The sequence below is a fragment of the Lagopus leucura genome, unplaced genomic scaffold (genome assembly GCF_019238085.1).
Source record: "Lagopus leucura isolate 7727_CA_CO unplaced genomic scaffold, USGS_WTPT01 Super-Scaffold_100004, whole genome shotgun sequence".
In the NCBI taxonomy this organism is placed as follows: Eukaryota; Metazoa; Chordata; class Aves; order Galliformes; family Phasianidae; genus Lagopus; species Lagopus leucura.
Window position 1 is genome coordinate 11167198 of NW_024962264.1, and position 15999 is coordinate 11183196.

Genomic DNA, 15999 nt, shown 5'->3' on the forward strand with positions numbered 1-15999 from the left:
ATGGAGGAGAGGCAGAAGGCCTGCCTGGTGGTGGCTGCCTGTGTGAGCACCGTGCTCTGCCTGGTCTCGTCCACATCTGCCTTCTCGCACGGCGCCGGCCCCTCTGCCTGTGCTGACATGATGCCCAGGCACCTGCGGGCTCAGCTGCACAGCCCCACCAACAACTACGTTACCGTCCACACCAACGTGTCCTTCTACGTCCCGGGAGACAAAGTCCCAGGTGAGGACAGCTGCTGGCTCTGTCTCAGCCCAGTCCCACAGAAATCCCTAAAGCAGTTATTGGTCTTTGCTGGTGGCAGTTTCACAGGCAGTCTTTCAAATTATATCCGTTTGTGACTCGAAACCCAGTGTACTGAGCAGAGCAGCTTTCTGCTCCATGCTCCTGACTCGGAGGAGCAATTATTTAAGAAACATTCGTGAATCTGAAAAATCCACACTATCTAATCGTGAGTGATGACATTAATCTTAGAGAGGGATGGGAAGAGGGACACCATCCTCACGGCACAGCTCCAGGTGCGTTATGCCATATCTCATCACCAGAAAATGAATGTAGTCACAGAGAGATCCTGTCTGCAGTGCTTTGCCTCAAGCTTTCTCAGGTGGTGCCTGGCCCCAGATCTCCACCGTGCTACACATCAGAGACAGCTGGCAGGTTTGGGTGCTTTGGGTGGGATTTATCTCAGCTGCCTCTCACCTGTACAGAACCCCCATGCAGTGGCACGTGAGAGGCGCCTGCGGAGGACGAGCCACCCCCTCTGCTGTCACCCTGTGAGCGATGGGCTCTCCTCAGGGCACGAGGGCTGATTGCCTAGGCTGCAGACAGAGTTGAGAGGCACCATCCTCCAGCCCAGCCAATTTCCCTTTCCATCCCCACCCAAAATAACTCTCCTTCAAGGGCAGCATGCAATCATCTGTGTGTGTGCAGTGTGGTACCCAAATCTCTCCTTAAAGGTGGCTGCATACTGCCTAGTGCAACGTGGTTAGCATTACAATCTAGGAGGAAGAAGACTCAAACCAACTGCCTGGGCAATTTCATACTACAAAGCGATAGTCTGGCACCTCATATCCAGCACATCCAACACAGATTGTAAGGGCAAAGGTTGTAGGATGCTGTGGTTTTGGTTTTTTTTGTGACAAGGTTTTCTTTTAATTTCACAAGCGCCGATGGAAATTCCATCACAAAAAGTTCACCTGAGAACTGCAACACAAATCCCTTCGTGTCCCATGTTTTGTCTTGCAGTGACAGTGAGAAGCAGCCGGGATTTCATGGGCTTTTTGCTTCAAGCTCGCAAAGTGTCTAACGATGAAACTGCTGGCACATTTGTCTTCATTCCTCCTGGCTCCAAGCTGCTGTCTTGCTTTGAAGACGGTGATACTGTCACCCACTCGGACAAGTCCCTGAAGAGAAACCTGTCCTTTGTATGGAAAGCGCCGGACCAACCCATTGGAGACATCAGATTTTTGTAAGAACACGTCAGTCCCTGACAGTGTTGCTGTCCTCGCACTTTCAGTCTTTCTCATCTTTCAGCTTTCACAAATTTGGTTGCATTTTTTCATTGTACTTTCCTAGCATGGTGGTGTGATGTCTCTTGAATCCTATAGAGCTAAATGCTTATGAAATCCTGCAACAGCATCCCAGCTGGTATATAAATCTTCTTTTGTATCTGCTGGGTACTGCTTTTTTTTACTTACACTGTTTTCTCAGAATAAATGTACTGGGAGATGACAGCCTAAGCAGTTAGGAAACAGAAACATTAAGGCCTAAGGAGAGAACCGTGATCAGTCTGCCTGCTTTTCTAAATAACGCACCCTGTAGGGCTTCCCTGCCTACAGGACAATGTCACGTGTCATTGCTGTGTTGAATTTTTTTTTTTTTTAGCTTAATGTTTGTTTGCTTTTCATGTTAAAGGTAAAGAGAGTTATTCCCAGGAGGATTAGATGGGGAGCACTGGGTCAAAACCTTACATCACTGATTTGCACCAAAGTCCAAGTGTTTTGGTTCTGATCCGGAATTAAAAACAAATAAATACGTAAATCTAACTGGCTGCCTTAGAGGGAGCACAGGGATTTTTTCATTTTGGAATAGATTAAATGGTTTTGACTTTACAAAATTGCTTAGAAGCTCCTTGCCCAGATCCCTGGCTGCTCCCCTAAACTCAAGCCTCCTGCTGAGTGCTGTGGCTCGCACATCTCATCGTGATTCAACACAAAGTAATTGAAACAAAAATATTTCTGCTCAGCATTTCCATTTTGCCTGCTGTTACAGACTGGGAAACACTATTAAAAACATGTGAAAAGCAAACAGATAAAAATAGCCCAAATGCTGCCATGCCCGTTCCTAGCCGCCCACTCTGAACCCCCCTGCACCCTGCAGCTGCTGCCCTCCAAGCCAGCCCCACAGCCCTTCCCTTCTCTCCCCAAGGCCGTGCCGTGCCACCAGCCACGGGCCATGTCTCCAGAAGAAACTCCGACTGCTCCCTCCTCCCTGTCCTCTCCTCGTCTCCCACGTCTGCTGCTGCTTCTGCTCACGGATTCCCACCCCTCCTGCCCCCAAATTACTTATAAATCAGTAAGCCTTGCCATAAACTTTGGGCAGATTTAACGCAGAAAGCAAACAGTACGCATTGTAAAGGTGATCCCCAGCCGCGTTGTAAATCCACGTTTCATAACTTGTGTTACAACATCCGAGAAAGGTACTTGTTCCATTTAAAAGTGTCTCACAAGAACCATTCAGCACACGAAAGGCAAGGTCGTTCCCCCTTTATCTCATCTTTGCAGGCATCTGAATGATGTGAGCTGAAATCCTCCCCCAGGACGAAGCTTCCCCATGCTTGGGGACGTGCCTACAGGTTGGCACCTGATGAAAAGCAGAGTGTGAGGCAGGTGCAAATATTGAAGGGCTCAGAATAAACTGCCTGTGGCTTTTTCTACCTATTCTGCTGTTTGTACAAGTTACACTGACCTGCATTAATTAGTAAATACCTCTGTTGTCTCCCTGCCTACGGAAGATTATACGCAGAGCTATTCAAAGTTTTCCAAATGTACTTCTACCAACACGGTGAATATAATGGCTTTTTTTTCTTCTTTTCAGCTCCCACACATTTTTGACTGATTGTAATTATGAGTGATCCTTTACTCACTATCTTTCATGTGGGACCTGGTATCTTTTATTTGTAATATGAAAACGTGTGACGGGCTAATCCTTTAAAATATTTTCACCCTGCCTTTGGATTAAAGCACTCCTTCTGATTAGCTGAGCATTCTGATCTTTTATTAATAACTCTGAGAGAGTAAATTCCTGCATAATTATCTTTTAACAGCATCTCTGTAGTCCAGTCATACTTTGTTTACTGGGCAAGGATCGAATCGGCCACCGTGGCTCAGCGAGGGCACAACGACACATCTGCTGGAGGCAGCAGGAAGGCCGGCCCTGCAGCACCTGCACCCACGCAGGAACCTGCAGGCCCCCACGTAGCTGGCACAGCAAGCAAAGGTACGTGGTTTGTTGCTGACAGTTTCCAGCTGGGTGTTTTTACGGCTTATTCCTTGTAACCGTTCAAGACAGAAGAGATAAACAAGCTAAAGAGGCTCATTTAACTTTTTCAGCTGCTGGCAAGACCAGCGATGGCCATAAAGAACTCCCTGATGAGAAGGCACAGACGGGCATCCTAGGTAACAGTCAGACCAAGGAGGGTACCAACAGGATAAACACTGCTGCCGGATCCTACAATTTGAATGAAAACCCGAAAACGCCGCTGAAAATCCCCACATATATTCCACCTAAAATCCTAGGTCCTAAAGACAGGCAAATGCAGTTAGCAAAGCTGCCCACATACTCCGGTCATACTTTTGTCTCTAAATGTGACTGCTACCCTTCAGGCATGTAGTTGTTTGTATTTATGCTGCCTCTGGATTGTAAAAGGCTCAAAGAATTTACTTACGTTTCAGTCAGATCTGTTTCTCAGCCTTTATGGCATAGCATCAAGTCTGAGCTTTAATTATTTTACCCAAACGCCATCAGGCTTTGCTTCTTTACTCCCTGTCTGGGTTCCTACTTAAAACCAAGCGCCTTAAAAATAAAATCACTGCTGTGATCCTTACTGGTAAACGCTAGCACCAAGTGCCATTTGAAAGAAACAAAGCTAAGGAAGTCAACTTCCGCTCCTCTCTTGCTTTTTGCTGTCTCTGTCTTGCTAGGCTCTGGCTCTTCTACTGCCATCCCCAGCTCTCTCCAGTACACCAGCCCTGCTCTGGTCAGCCTGACCGGCATCCATCCAACACCAGCACAGGGTTCAAGCATTGCTGTCCACTCAGATACGCAGCCCACCACAGAGCCAACGCTGTTGTCCCAAACCTTGAGGGGTGCCTCCAGCAGGAGTGGAGGGAGCAGCCCCACGAGCAGCTCAAGGCTGGAGCCATCGCTTGCCTTCCAAGAGCCAGGCCTGGCTGATGATCTGCAAAGCTTCCTCTTCGAGGATTATGCCTCCAAGCAGAGCCTCTCTGGCAGGTACTGCACCACGTGATAGCCAGGTAGTGGGAACAGCTGCTTCTCCAGCAGTCCAGGGGAAGGAAATCAATGCTGGTTTTACTGCAGATAAATAAGGGTGTTTGTAAGGTGTGTGTGGCTGTGGGGGCAGGTGGGAGGATGCTTGCTTGCTGAATTTTTGAAAAATAATCCTTTAGTGACAGACGGTGGCAGTGAGACAGTCAGAGCGCAGGCCTTGCGCTGATCAGCCCAGCAGTGCTGCCCAGCCAGGTGATTGAAAAATGTGATAAAAGCTATTGACCAGAGTTGATTGCTGCAATATTTTTCTAGAAGCTTGTGCAAATATCCAAAGAAATGGCGAGCTTAACAGAGCTATTTCTCCACCTGCAGGGAAAAGGAAGAAAGGATTTAAAGCAATTATGAAACGTTGCCTTGAAGAGGTCTGCTCATGAAAGGCCACAGGATCTTTAATGCAATGTATTACACTGTGGGTGTAAATGATGAGGCTATGACCAAATGATCAGACGTTATGGAACGCATGGCCTACATGGTCTGTGCTGACTGTATGTACCACAAGGCTGCTCCAGCAAGTGGCACTCTTCACAAATCATGCACACTGTAGAGCTGAGGAGTTCTGTGTTCTGAAATGGCAGGTATCACATACTAATTCTGTCTCTTCTGTTTCAGAGCACAAAGTGGTGCCAGCACTACCAACCCACACCTGTGTGTGACATGTAAAGATGAGCAGGTAAGCACTGAGGATGGGGAGGATTCATTTTTGTTTTCTCCAAAAACACCAACTGCTAGAAGCTGGTGAAAATTCTTACAGAAGATGAGGATAAAACCTCTCTGCTGCTTCACAGCACCAAGAAGCAAGTGCATGTCTCATGAGTGACTAAAATTACTTTGAGGTCATTGAGCTGTTTGTTGTTGTTGTTTTTTTTAACCTTAACTGGGAATTGGTTTTTATCTCTCTCTTCTCTTTTCTTCTTTCCTGACGCCTGGGTTGCTAAGAGTTCCACTGCAAAAACAACCCAAAGTAATTTTTTCTGTATGCAGCCACGGCCACAGCTGCATGCTGCTGGATGTTACTGGGCTGGAAATATGCATTTTATTCCAGTGGAAGGCTGAGACGCTCCTTTCTAGATGTGCCTGACCGGTACTGCTCTTTACATTCACTTTGGTGAAACACTTTATCCATTCTGGTGCAGGCCAAGGACGCTGTGTGCTTTTGGAGGGCAGATCCACACCACTCTGTGGACACAATGATACCATATCCTCCTCAGCATCCTAGAAGACGGATGAAATAGGAAGCCTGTTTCTTTGCTTTTTTACAGAGCTGAGCTTTACTTCCTAATTTTACTTCTTGAAGTGGCATCCAAAATTAGTCCATTTCCCCATCAAGAGTTGGCATCTCTCTCTGCCCAAAGCTCCTTGAAGTCACCACCTCCTTGTGGTGTCACCGAAAGCCTGCTCTGTATATCAAACATAAACATATAGAGCTTCTATGGCACCTTTATATTTCTCTGAGCGCTGACATGCATACAAAGGAAACAAGGTCCCTCATGTGCTCACACAAGCACACATCAGGAAGAGAGGTGAAAACAAAAGAGGAAGGGCCCATTCAACAGATAACGAAACGTATTTAGAAAGGGCATAGAACAAATTAAGGAGAGACATGTAATGTGAGCATCTGGCATAGCAGTAGGGAGAAGAGAGGAAATGGCTGAAGATGGGAACTAATGGAAAGGAAGCCTGATCGTGCAAGGCAAGACCAGAGAGCGTAATGAAATAAAAATACTGAAAAATTAAGCAAGAAAGGACAGAAGCAGTAGAGAGAGGAGAAAAAAGGTGAGGCAGAGCAAGTTCTCTTTCTACAGCAATGCCCCAAATCCTGCAATGTATCCCTACATGTGATTACACGACGAGGTCCAGCAAGCCACACACACGCAATATTAACCTTGCCAGTCAGCTACAGTTTGCAGTTCAGTTACAGAATTTTTTTTAACCTACTACCTATCTTTCACTAGCATCTTTCTTTCTTTGGACATTGTCTCAACCTCTGCAAAGGATGCTCTGTGACTCCCCCTTACTTTTGTTCACAGCTTGCCAGGGTTCCTACCGCAGCTTTGTGGTCCTGTCACACTGTCTTTCCAGCAAGCTTTCAAACTCACTAGTGAAAGCAGAGGGTGAGATTTTCTCTGGTGTAATTAACTGATGTGTGAAAGAGCCTGCTGGGCTGGACAGGCTGGAGAGTAGCCAGCCACTAAGGGTCAGATCCAAATCTCAGCGAAGCCAAATAAAAGACTCCAGTACATTTCTCAGGGTTTGGATTGGGCCTCAGGTGCACAGTGGGAATAGAAAAATTCTGTGGGGGCCTCCTAAATTGTAGGATTGTTTCACAGTTAGTCTTGGATGGTATCTGCAGAAAAACCTGGACTGCAGACCTGGCTGTCATTTTGTGACTGATAAAATAAAGTGCTTGGCACTAAGGAGAGCCCCTAGAAAAGCACAGGAGCAAGCAAGAACAGTAATGTGAGCTATCATGTGTGGCTAAACAACGAGAGGTAGCAGATTTCAAACAGGCTGTGGAGACTGAGAAGACAAGACAGACTCTAGGGAGAAACTGTGGGTTTTATGTGACTGGTCCAAAAATGCTGATGCCAAAATGGCCTTCTGGGTCCTTCAGTTCCAAGTTTGACCCCCAGCCTTTGAAAGGCTATGCTGAATTTCAGTGGACCCAGTGTGAACTTAAAGACAAATCATGGCTGGGAAGATACATCCATCCATTCAGAACGACGCTGGCACCACTAAAGGCAGGAACTGTTCATTAAGTGGTTCTTCTGTTATAGCAATGACTGTGCAAAATACCACAGCAACAGTGAGAGTTGCAGACTTGTGCAAAGCAGTGAGTGACCCGCTGCTCCTTCCTCTCTGCTCCTTCACACGCTCCCCCTTGCCCCACAGCACCAACTGCCTCATCTCCCCCGACAACTGTGATACAGACAAAGCAGTGCTGAATCTAGCTCATATCCCAAATGCTACTGAGTAACCAGAGGATGAAATAGGGTTATTCTAAGGCTGAGGGACACTTTAATCAGAAATAGAGCTGAATGACAGAGTGAAGTCAGCAGCGGATGAGAGCGTAATCAACCTCCTTTCTATTCCCTCACTGGATTTCTTGTCACGTTTTTGCTTTCAAAGGCAAGTACTGAGAACGGGGCCGCCCTGGAAACTTCCCTGCCTGCAGCAGCCTCTTGGTCTGCCCTACACGTAGGCGCTCACCTGAGTGAAGCTGCCGTGACAACAGCCTGGTTTGGCAATGAGGACACCGTCAGCAATTTGTCATCGGCCTGGAGGCAAATGGCAGAAAGCAAACCATCCCAGCGGCCAGAGGAGGGCGAGGAGGAGGTCAGTGAGGAGGTGGGTGGGCACACGCTGCCGTGGGTGACCAGAGCAGGTCCCAAACCCGCTGTCCCAGGGAGGGGGGACGGCTCTCGCAGAGGGACACGTCTGATAGCGGCCCAACTTGGCATCCTCCTCGTCTGCACGGCGGTGCTGGGGCTGGCCGCGGCAGCTGGCCTGCGCTACGTCTGTGCCCGGTACTGCCACAAGAGGACAGAAGTGTCCTTCAGCGAGCCAGGCAACAACGTCATCGCTGTGAAGGAAAGCGGGGAGATGATGCACTTCCGCAAGATCCGCGAGAACAGCTTCGTGCTGGTTCAAGCTGAGTACAACTGGATCGGCCCGTCAAGCAGCGGGACGAGGAGACTAACGTAAACATGGGCAGTACTCACAATAGTGCCACGGGGGTGAGCCAGCCACCCCGTAGATGCAGATGGCTGAGATACACGTAACACAGCCTCTACAAAGCAGTAGTGTCCTTGCTGCATATAGGCAGACAGACAGGTGTACAAACTCGATGCAGCTGGCTCAGCTAGATGTGTTAGCCCAAGTATCCGAGCTAAGAGAACTAAAGTAACGACTGTTCTGCATGTTACACCTTCCACAATTGATATTGTACATCTGCTCATTAACTGTCACTGCAACCATTACTCTTCCTCTGTTGCTTTAAGGCTGTAGCAAAAACTCTGAAATTCTTCCTCTGCACTGTGCTGTTGTCTCCTCTTTTATCTCTGAAAAAACTTCTAGAGTTAAAATCCCCTTTCCTTTCTAGGAGCTAGAAACCCTTGGTTTAAACCCCCATTCTCATTTAGAAGCTTACAGGTTCAGGTCTGTGCACTCGCTATGCTTCAGATGACAAAATACTTGCCAGTAGATTCAAAGTTTCAATGGGAAAATAAAAAGCAGTAACTGACGAGGACAGAACATCGATCCACAGAATGCTGAATTGATCTAAGGGAAAGAAACACAAGGTGGTAGAAACCAGTTTTTGGGGAAGAAACATGCCTTCTCATCAGGTGCAAATGGAATAAAACCTTTCGTATCCATTTGCACCTGATGAAAAAGCTTGTTTAAGCCTGACAGCCAACATTTACTTTGTCTTTTACTTTGAGTCAGGCCAGTTGACACTCAGTGTGGAAACACACACTGAGAAACACCCTTCCCAGGTCACTTTGGAGGTCCCCGGCAAAGGCTGCCTGGTAAGTTAACAGCATCCTTGTGCTCTGACTTTGTGCAAACTCTCCTCCAACTGCATGGTTTTCAGCAGGAGGCCACAAAAACAGCCCTTGGAAAACATGAAGAACCTTGATGCTTTCTAAGAAGGGAAGGTGATGAAAGCAAGGGCAAAGGTTTGTTTTACTGAAACTTCGAAAGAGCAAGAAATAGTTCTGACGATGATCCTCCTGAGTTGTAAACTTAAGAGCCTTTCAGAAAGCAGTGATTCCCCTCTCTGCTATCCTTTCCTATGGCGAAGGGGCTCACGTTGTCTTCCGAGCAGCTGCGTGCAGAACAGACTTGAACTCTGGTGCTGCAACTTATTCCACAGGCCACAATGCTCCCATCCCGCCAAGCTAAGCGCACACCTGCACGTGGAACGGGATCCCACTTCCTTCCTGGTGATGGGGACACCAGGCAACTCCCTGCTCTGGCAGCAGGGCTCTGCAGTTATCCCCAGCCAGCTGGCCATCTCCATGCTTCATAATCAGAGAAAGCCCCGCTCTCACCTCCTCCCTTACATTGCCATGACTTCAGTGGATACACGAGATGCTATTCTCCTGTTCAGCTTCCTGCAGTGTGAGTAGCATAGCATGCCCTTTGCTAAAAGAGTCTTCCACACTCAGAGTTTATTTCTGGCCACACTACTGTACAGAGACTGGTGACATGAAACCTTGCAGTTCACACAGCCAATTTTCTGTCAAGTAATAATAAAATAAACAAGTAAAAAAAATAAGTGTACTCACAAATGCAGACTGCAGAAATGAGGCAGTTTTAACCACTGCATTTGCTGAGAAAAGCAGCTGCACCAGGGCCCTTCCACTGCAGGGTGGCCAGGGTTTGGGGTGCTGTAATTGAAAATTTGCTTCAGGACTCAAGAGACTTCAAGTTTTCCTAGTCAGTAAGTTGAGCTAAAACATCACCTACTAGGAAGTCTGTAGGTTTTAAGCACAGGTCCAGATGCACGCAATGGAGTTCCCCTTTTATGTCCCTTATAGAAAGAAAGAATGCTTCCCTAACACAGTGTAGCTGAACCTTCTAGTGACTCAAGTAGACCGCATTTAATTCATTGTTAATGCAGCCCCAAAATTCCTAATTAACTGAGAAAATAGGTCAACAAACTCTGAAATATTTAAAGAACTATCACATATTATTTCAGAAAACTTCTCGTGATGGCATAATTGTTTATGAATAAATTACAAATACCTATGTCCTTTTCCACCCTCTCTCCAGCTTTAATTTTATCAGACTGGCACAGCTTGAAAAATGCCCCTCTCCTCTCCCCAGCACTTTCCCCATTGCCCAGTACTGTTCTTGCCAGGCTGGCTGCAGAAAACAAAGGCTCTGGTGTGAAAGAAGACGTCTGATCAGGAGAGGAGCACTTCAGTGGTACTCTTGCCTTCTGCCAAACTCTACCTTCTGTTAGATTCATGCAGCTCTGGTATTATTAGTAGTAAAAACAGTAATGGTGAGCTCCAAGGGACTCTCTCCTCTGAATTAGTAATGAGTGCTGCTACTTTGTGGACTTGGCTGAGACCGAAAGTGCTTGTGTTTCTCTCTTGCCTTCTGCATGATGCTTCGTTTATTGTCATTGCCATGACAAGAAGGATCGGGGTTTTCTCTCTTCTTAATGCTGTTAAAAACCCAAGCACTGATTAGTTCATTAAGAGGCAAATCATTCAAGTGCTCCACGTTCTTAAGTGACCTGCCTTTTATTGAAATTAATCTGTGCTCGCGTTTGTAGCAGATTTAGAAGAAAAAATGACAGAGCACAAAAAGAAAAGACACAAACCATTCCAAGAGGAATTAAAGTGAGAAGGGCAAGAATTTCCCTTGCAGGGTGGATGACTGTGCTGGTCACAAACGTAGACAGTGGGGGATCTTAGTTCCTCCATGCAGGTCGGCCTGGAGCAGTCTGCACCCACGTGAGGCTGCCATCCCTCAGCCAAGTGCTTGGTGCCTGAACTGCTGGCAGAAGGTACCATAAGGAGCTCCCACCTATCCCTAATTCACACCCATCTATGTCTGCCTCCCACCAATCAAACAGGCGTCAGGTACAGCTTTGGCAGTGCAAACTCTACTGGCTGCAATTTTTGACGCTATGATGCTTGAGGTTCCTAACTTAAAAAAAAAAAAAAAAAAAAAAACAGCCATAATTTAGAAACAACTAACTACTGCACAGAAATGCTCATTTATCACTCCTTTACCTGCATGCTCATTTTACATCTCACGTCACTGTGATTGCTACTTTCCCCCTCTCCATATAAAGAAAAACCCAGTGCCCTCACATCATCAATCCTGGGTGCCGAACGTCTACTTCCATCACCGATTCTATCTGCTTTTCCACGGTATCAACAACAGCTTGGTTTTGCCTTTCATAAGTGTGTCCCCTCTGACTGGGAGCTGATGCTTCCTCATACTATGCTGCAGATGCCTTATTAAAAGATTCCTAACCCAACTCCGGTTAACAGAGGATGGCAGCCCTCTGCTCTATCAGTGGCATTAAATGTAAGGCAGAGGGGTTGCATTAAGCAAAGCATTTGGCCCAAAGCTCGGTTAAATCATCGTGGACATTTCCCATATTGGTTGAATTGTCACTATCAAGCAAATGTCAAACACGCACTGATTTTGCCTGCTTCAAAATGGGTGACAAGACTCACAGGAGAAGTCCAAAGCTGGAAGCTGAGGTCACGAGGAACATTTCCATCCGTTTCTGAAGGGCAGGATCACATCCCTGCCCCACGCATGTAACCTAACGCCAGCTGGAGCGGTTGCCCAGGATGTGCAGAATGGGGCCAACCCCGGCCAGCTTTGTTCTCAGCACTCCTCTCAGAGCAGAGCTGGATGAGATCCTGGGCAGCACGGGGATCTGTCACGACGACTTGGCCAGATCTTTGGCATAGTTTCTGCAGCTACTGGAGACGACACAAACCAAGGGAGGCAAAGCAGCTGCGCCAGACTGAAACGCTCACTAAGGCCCTGCAACAAACTGAGCATTGGAGAGGCCGTGTGGGCCGCCCTGCTGAGGAGTGAGGTTCGGTCCTCTCCCTCACCCCTGCTGACCCACCTGTGCCTCAGCCAGCTCCTTACTGTGCCAATGTATGCATTGTTTCGTAAACTAGCCATGAAAAATACCTGTGAAGAGGAGATGCTAAAACGATTCCTGCAGTGTTCAGCTGCAGAAAGACAACTGTTTGCCAGCCAAAACCAACAGCAAAGTAATGACCTGACCCGCTCAGCAGGCGAACAGCAGAGCAGCCCTTTCATTCCTCCTGATAAGCCAGAGCCTCTCCACTGCCTCTGCCACAGTCTCAAGGCTGAGAATGAAAGCCAGCAGGTCTGGGCAGCTCTGCAGTGCCTCCTTCCTACTTTTTCCCTCCCCTTTCCTTGCAGTTTCCCCCAAGGCACCACACTGTGTACAGCAGGGAAACGAAGCACCTTCCCATCAGCTATCCAGCAGGATTTGGGGGTCGCAACCACCCAGGGACCGTGCACTTATCTGTAGCCTCTCCTTAGCCTCCCTCTCACCACAGATCCATTTTCCCCCCTTCACATCTCATTGCAGAAGCACTCTTCTCTCATTAGCATGTCTCTCATTAGCGTGACTCTCCCAGTAAGGCATTTTGTTATATGATGTATGAAGGATCATGTCTCACACCACATTTTACTGTATATTTAAGTGCATGTTTTGCTGATTTACTGCTGTTCTAGGGAACGTCTCCTTCTCTTAGCAGGGCAGGTCCTCAACGGATGTACCAGCTCTGACTAATGATTATTAGCACATCCCAAGGTTATGTACTACAATCAAATAATGTGCAGGAGGGAAAAGAGACTCCAGCTTACTGGGCTAAGGACAAAGATCACAGCTAGTCTCTGAATCTTCAGATTGCAATATCCATTACAGATTGCCACCTTCTAATGTCAAAGAATAATTTGCTGTTCAGAAAATGTGTTGCTATTTCAAAGGCAAGTCAAAGATCAGACTTGCTGTATATCAGTGTGCTGATGTACATTAGGAAGTGATGTCCAGGTACCAAGGACATTATGCTGTTGGTATAGAGGGAAAGACAGAAGACGCGACTCGCTGATCTACATTATGCAAACACATGGCCCAAAGTGGAGAAGTATTTAACCCAGTCAAGTAAAATGTCACCAGTAATTCCCAGTGCTTAATGTCACACAAACACTACATGTCAGATAAGTGTGGTCCTCTGTGCTAGCAGCAGACATGAAGCAGATCAACCCTCCATGCTGGAACTTGATGGGAAGAGTTAAAGTTCCAGTAACCACGAGCAAGAGAAACTCCCCTGTGGAAATGCAAAGCACATTTCTCTCACAACCCTGGCCAGGTAAGTGGGCAGTGCTGCAGGTGGGAACTCTGCCACAACTCTCCAGCTATCGGCCAAGTGAGGAGCAGGCTTTTTCCTCACAGCCTTTACCTAGATGCAGTTGGCTGCAAGTCAAAGGTGCCCAGAGCACTAAAGGAACAAAAGACGCTCACAAGTTAATTTCTAGCCTTTTATAAACTGTTTTACGAAAGCTTCTTGTTCATGCCTTCCCAAATTAGAAAGAAACTAAAATAAAATGGTGATTACCACCTGAAATGTTTCCTATTTATTTCCGACAGAGATAAAAGCGACCTAGACCAATGCTTTTGCAGGTTTTCACACTGATACCATTTTACCACCTCTAGCACCTCACCAGCAGGGCCCTGGTCTCACCATTAACTCCTAACCATACCTAATGTAACAAACATGCAGAAGCCTATTTGACTTTTGCTACATTCAGACACTGGATCCACTCTGAATAAAGGCAAGTCACAGCTTTTCTGTCACCCGAAACAAACCTGAAACTAGGTGCTCGTATCTGAATGAGAGATGAACCCTAACGAACCGAAAGAATTAAAGGACAACAGAATCATAAAGGTTGGAAAAGATCTCTAAGATTATGAAGTCCAGCCACCAACCCATCCCCACCATGCCTGCTAACCACGTCCTTCAGTGCCACATCCACGCACTTCTTGCGCACCTGCAGGGACGGTGACTCCACTGCCTCCCCGGGCAGCCTGTGCCAATGCTTGACCACCCTTTTGGATAAGAAATGTTTCCTAATATCCAAGCTGAACCTCTGAATCGGCAACTTAAGGCCATTTCCTCTCTCCCAATCACTATTAAGCGGGACAAGAGGCCGAGCCCCACCTCAGCACCTCAGGTTACTGCTGAGGGCAACGAGGTCCCCCCCGAGCTTCCTCTTCTCCAGACTGAACAACCCCATCAGCTTCCCTCAGTCCTCCTCCTCACCAGCCTTGTACTCCACACCCCTCACAGCTCTGCTGCCCTTCTCCGGAGGCGCTGCAGGACCTCAATGTCTCTCACGTTGAGGGGCCCAAAATGGACGCGGCACTCGAGGTGCGGCCTCACCAGAGCCGATCACTTCCCTGCTGCCAGCTGCGGCGGCCTTGCAGAACACCTGTGCACGCTTCTGCCTCTCGTCCAGCCGAGCGGTGCCCCAAGCCGCCAGACCCTTTTCCACACAGAAAAGTACACGCAGAGCGTATCTTACCCAGCCGCACGCCTTCTTTCTGCCGATGTTTAGGGACTTATCGCAACGCACAGCACGAAACTTCCTTACGCCAGCCCACCCGCGGCGGCTGAGGGACACGCGGTGCCCGCTCAAGGCCCGAGGCGCGGTCCCGCTCCCGCCCCGCCGCAGGGCCCGGCCTGCACGGCCTCGCGGCGCCGCCAGAGGGCAGCGTTGCTCCTGCAGCAACCGGGCGGGACGCTGCTGGGAGAGGCGCTGTGCGCGCGGCGGGACCGAGGCAGCGCGAAGCAAAGCGGGGACGCGGGAAACGGAACCGCTCAGCAACGCCGGGCGGTGCGGGCTGCTCCCAGCACCAAGCTTCGCTCTATAACACGGGGATCGGGAAAGGGCTGATGTGCTGGCTAGCGTTCATCGGCTCCTTCCAGTCTGCATGAGAGGTTCAGCTGCAGAATCCCCCTTAAAATAACGCAGAGAGAACAAGGAGTGGAAAGAAGAAATTAATTTCTACAAACAAAAAATGCACGCTGAAACTCCCTCCGTAATTTCCTGTACTGCAGCCCCAGGACGACCATCAGTCCCCATCCATCAGCTTAACGTCCCGATTCGACTTCTGATAGCACAACTGTCCTAGTTCCTAAGCAAAACCACACAGAAGGGACGAACAGAACGGCACACGTGGTCATCTGCACGATTTATCCGGCAAAGCCCATTACTTCTGTCTGGAAGCAAATTAATAATAATTCCCATCTCTTTTGTCAGTGTGAACTTAACGTAGGCCAAAAAGTCATGGGAAGTTTTCTTCAGAGGGAAGTCCATTCAAAACGGAACAAGAAAAAAGCTTAATTAAGTCTTTTTTAAATGAAAACCACTCAAGGCTTGACTGTTAATCAAAAGAACATTACTTACCTTACTCAGCATAGCTGGATCCAGGAGCTGGCAGCGGCTCTTAAAAAGGATCTCTTTTGTCTTTCTTTGGTCAGAACTTACAAAAGACTCCAGCTGAACTTCGGCTCTAAATGCTCCTTTCCCTCTGCTAACATATTGTGCTTCTGGGATTTTGTTCAGAGCAAACATTTTGTTACTGAGACAGTGTACTCCAAAATTTGGGCTTCTGAAAAAGCTGCAAATGAGCTCCAAGCAGCAGCTCTTCCAACAATACTGCTATGCCAATAAGAAACCATATAGTTGGGATTGTTTTCACTAATGCTGGAAATCGAATTGAAATTTCTCACCAAATTTAATTTTCACACATAGAAAAGTACCGCTTGCTGCACACCGGAGCATATTTATGTATAAACCAAAGCTAAAAATGCAAATGGGGTGAATTAGCAGGGAGACAGCTGTGGAAAATG

The 15999-nt window shown here is 47.7% G+C and overlaps 1 protein-coding gene across 1 annotated transcript; it reads left to right on the top strand.

The window, feature by feature from the left end:
* On the top strand, positions 1–8266 carry REELD1 (reeler domain containing 1). Its single transcript, XM_042870522.1, has 7 exons — positions 1–220; positions 1241–1463; positions 3321–3493; positions 3607–3672; positions 4198–4507; positions 5174–5234; positions 7691–8266. The coding sequence occupies exons 1-7, from the start codon at positions 1–3 to the stop codon at positions 8264–8266; spliced, it is 1629 nt and encodes a 542-aa protein (XP_042726456.1).
* The last annotated feature ends 7733 nt before the right edge of the window (positions 8267–15999 follow it).

Coding starts and splice junctions, on each gene's coding strand:
- REELD1 (XM_042870522.1), top strand. CDS start 1: ATGGAGGAGAGGCAGAAGGCCTGCCTGGTGGTGGCTGCCTGTGTGAGC. Junction 221..1,240: donor CCCGGGAGACAAAGTCCCAG/GTGAGGACAGCT, acceptor TTTGTCTTGCAG/TGACAGTGAGAAGCAGCCGG. Junction 1,464..3,320: donor ATTGGAGACATCAGATTTTT/GTAAGAACACGT, acceptor ATCTTTTAACAG/CATCTCTGTAGTCCAGTCAT.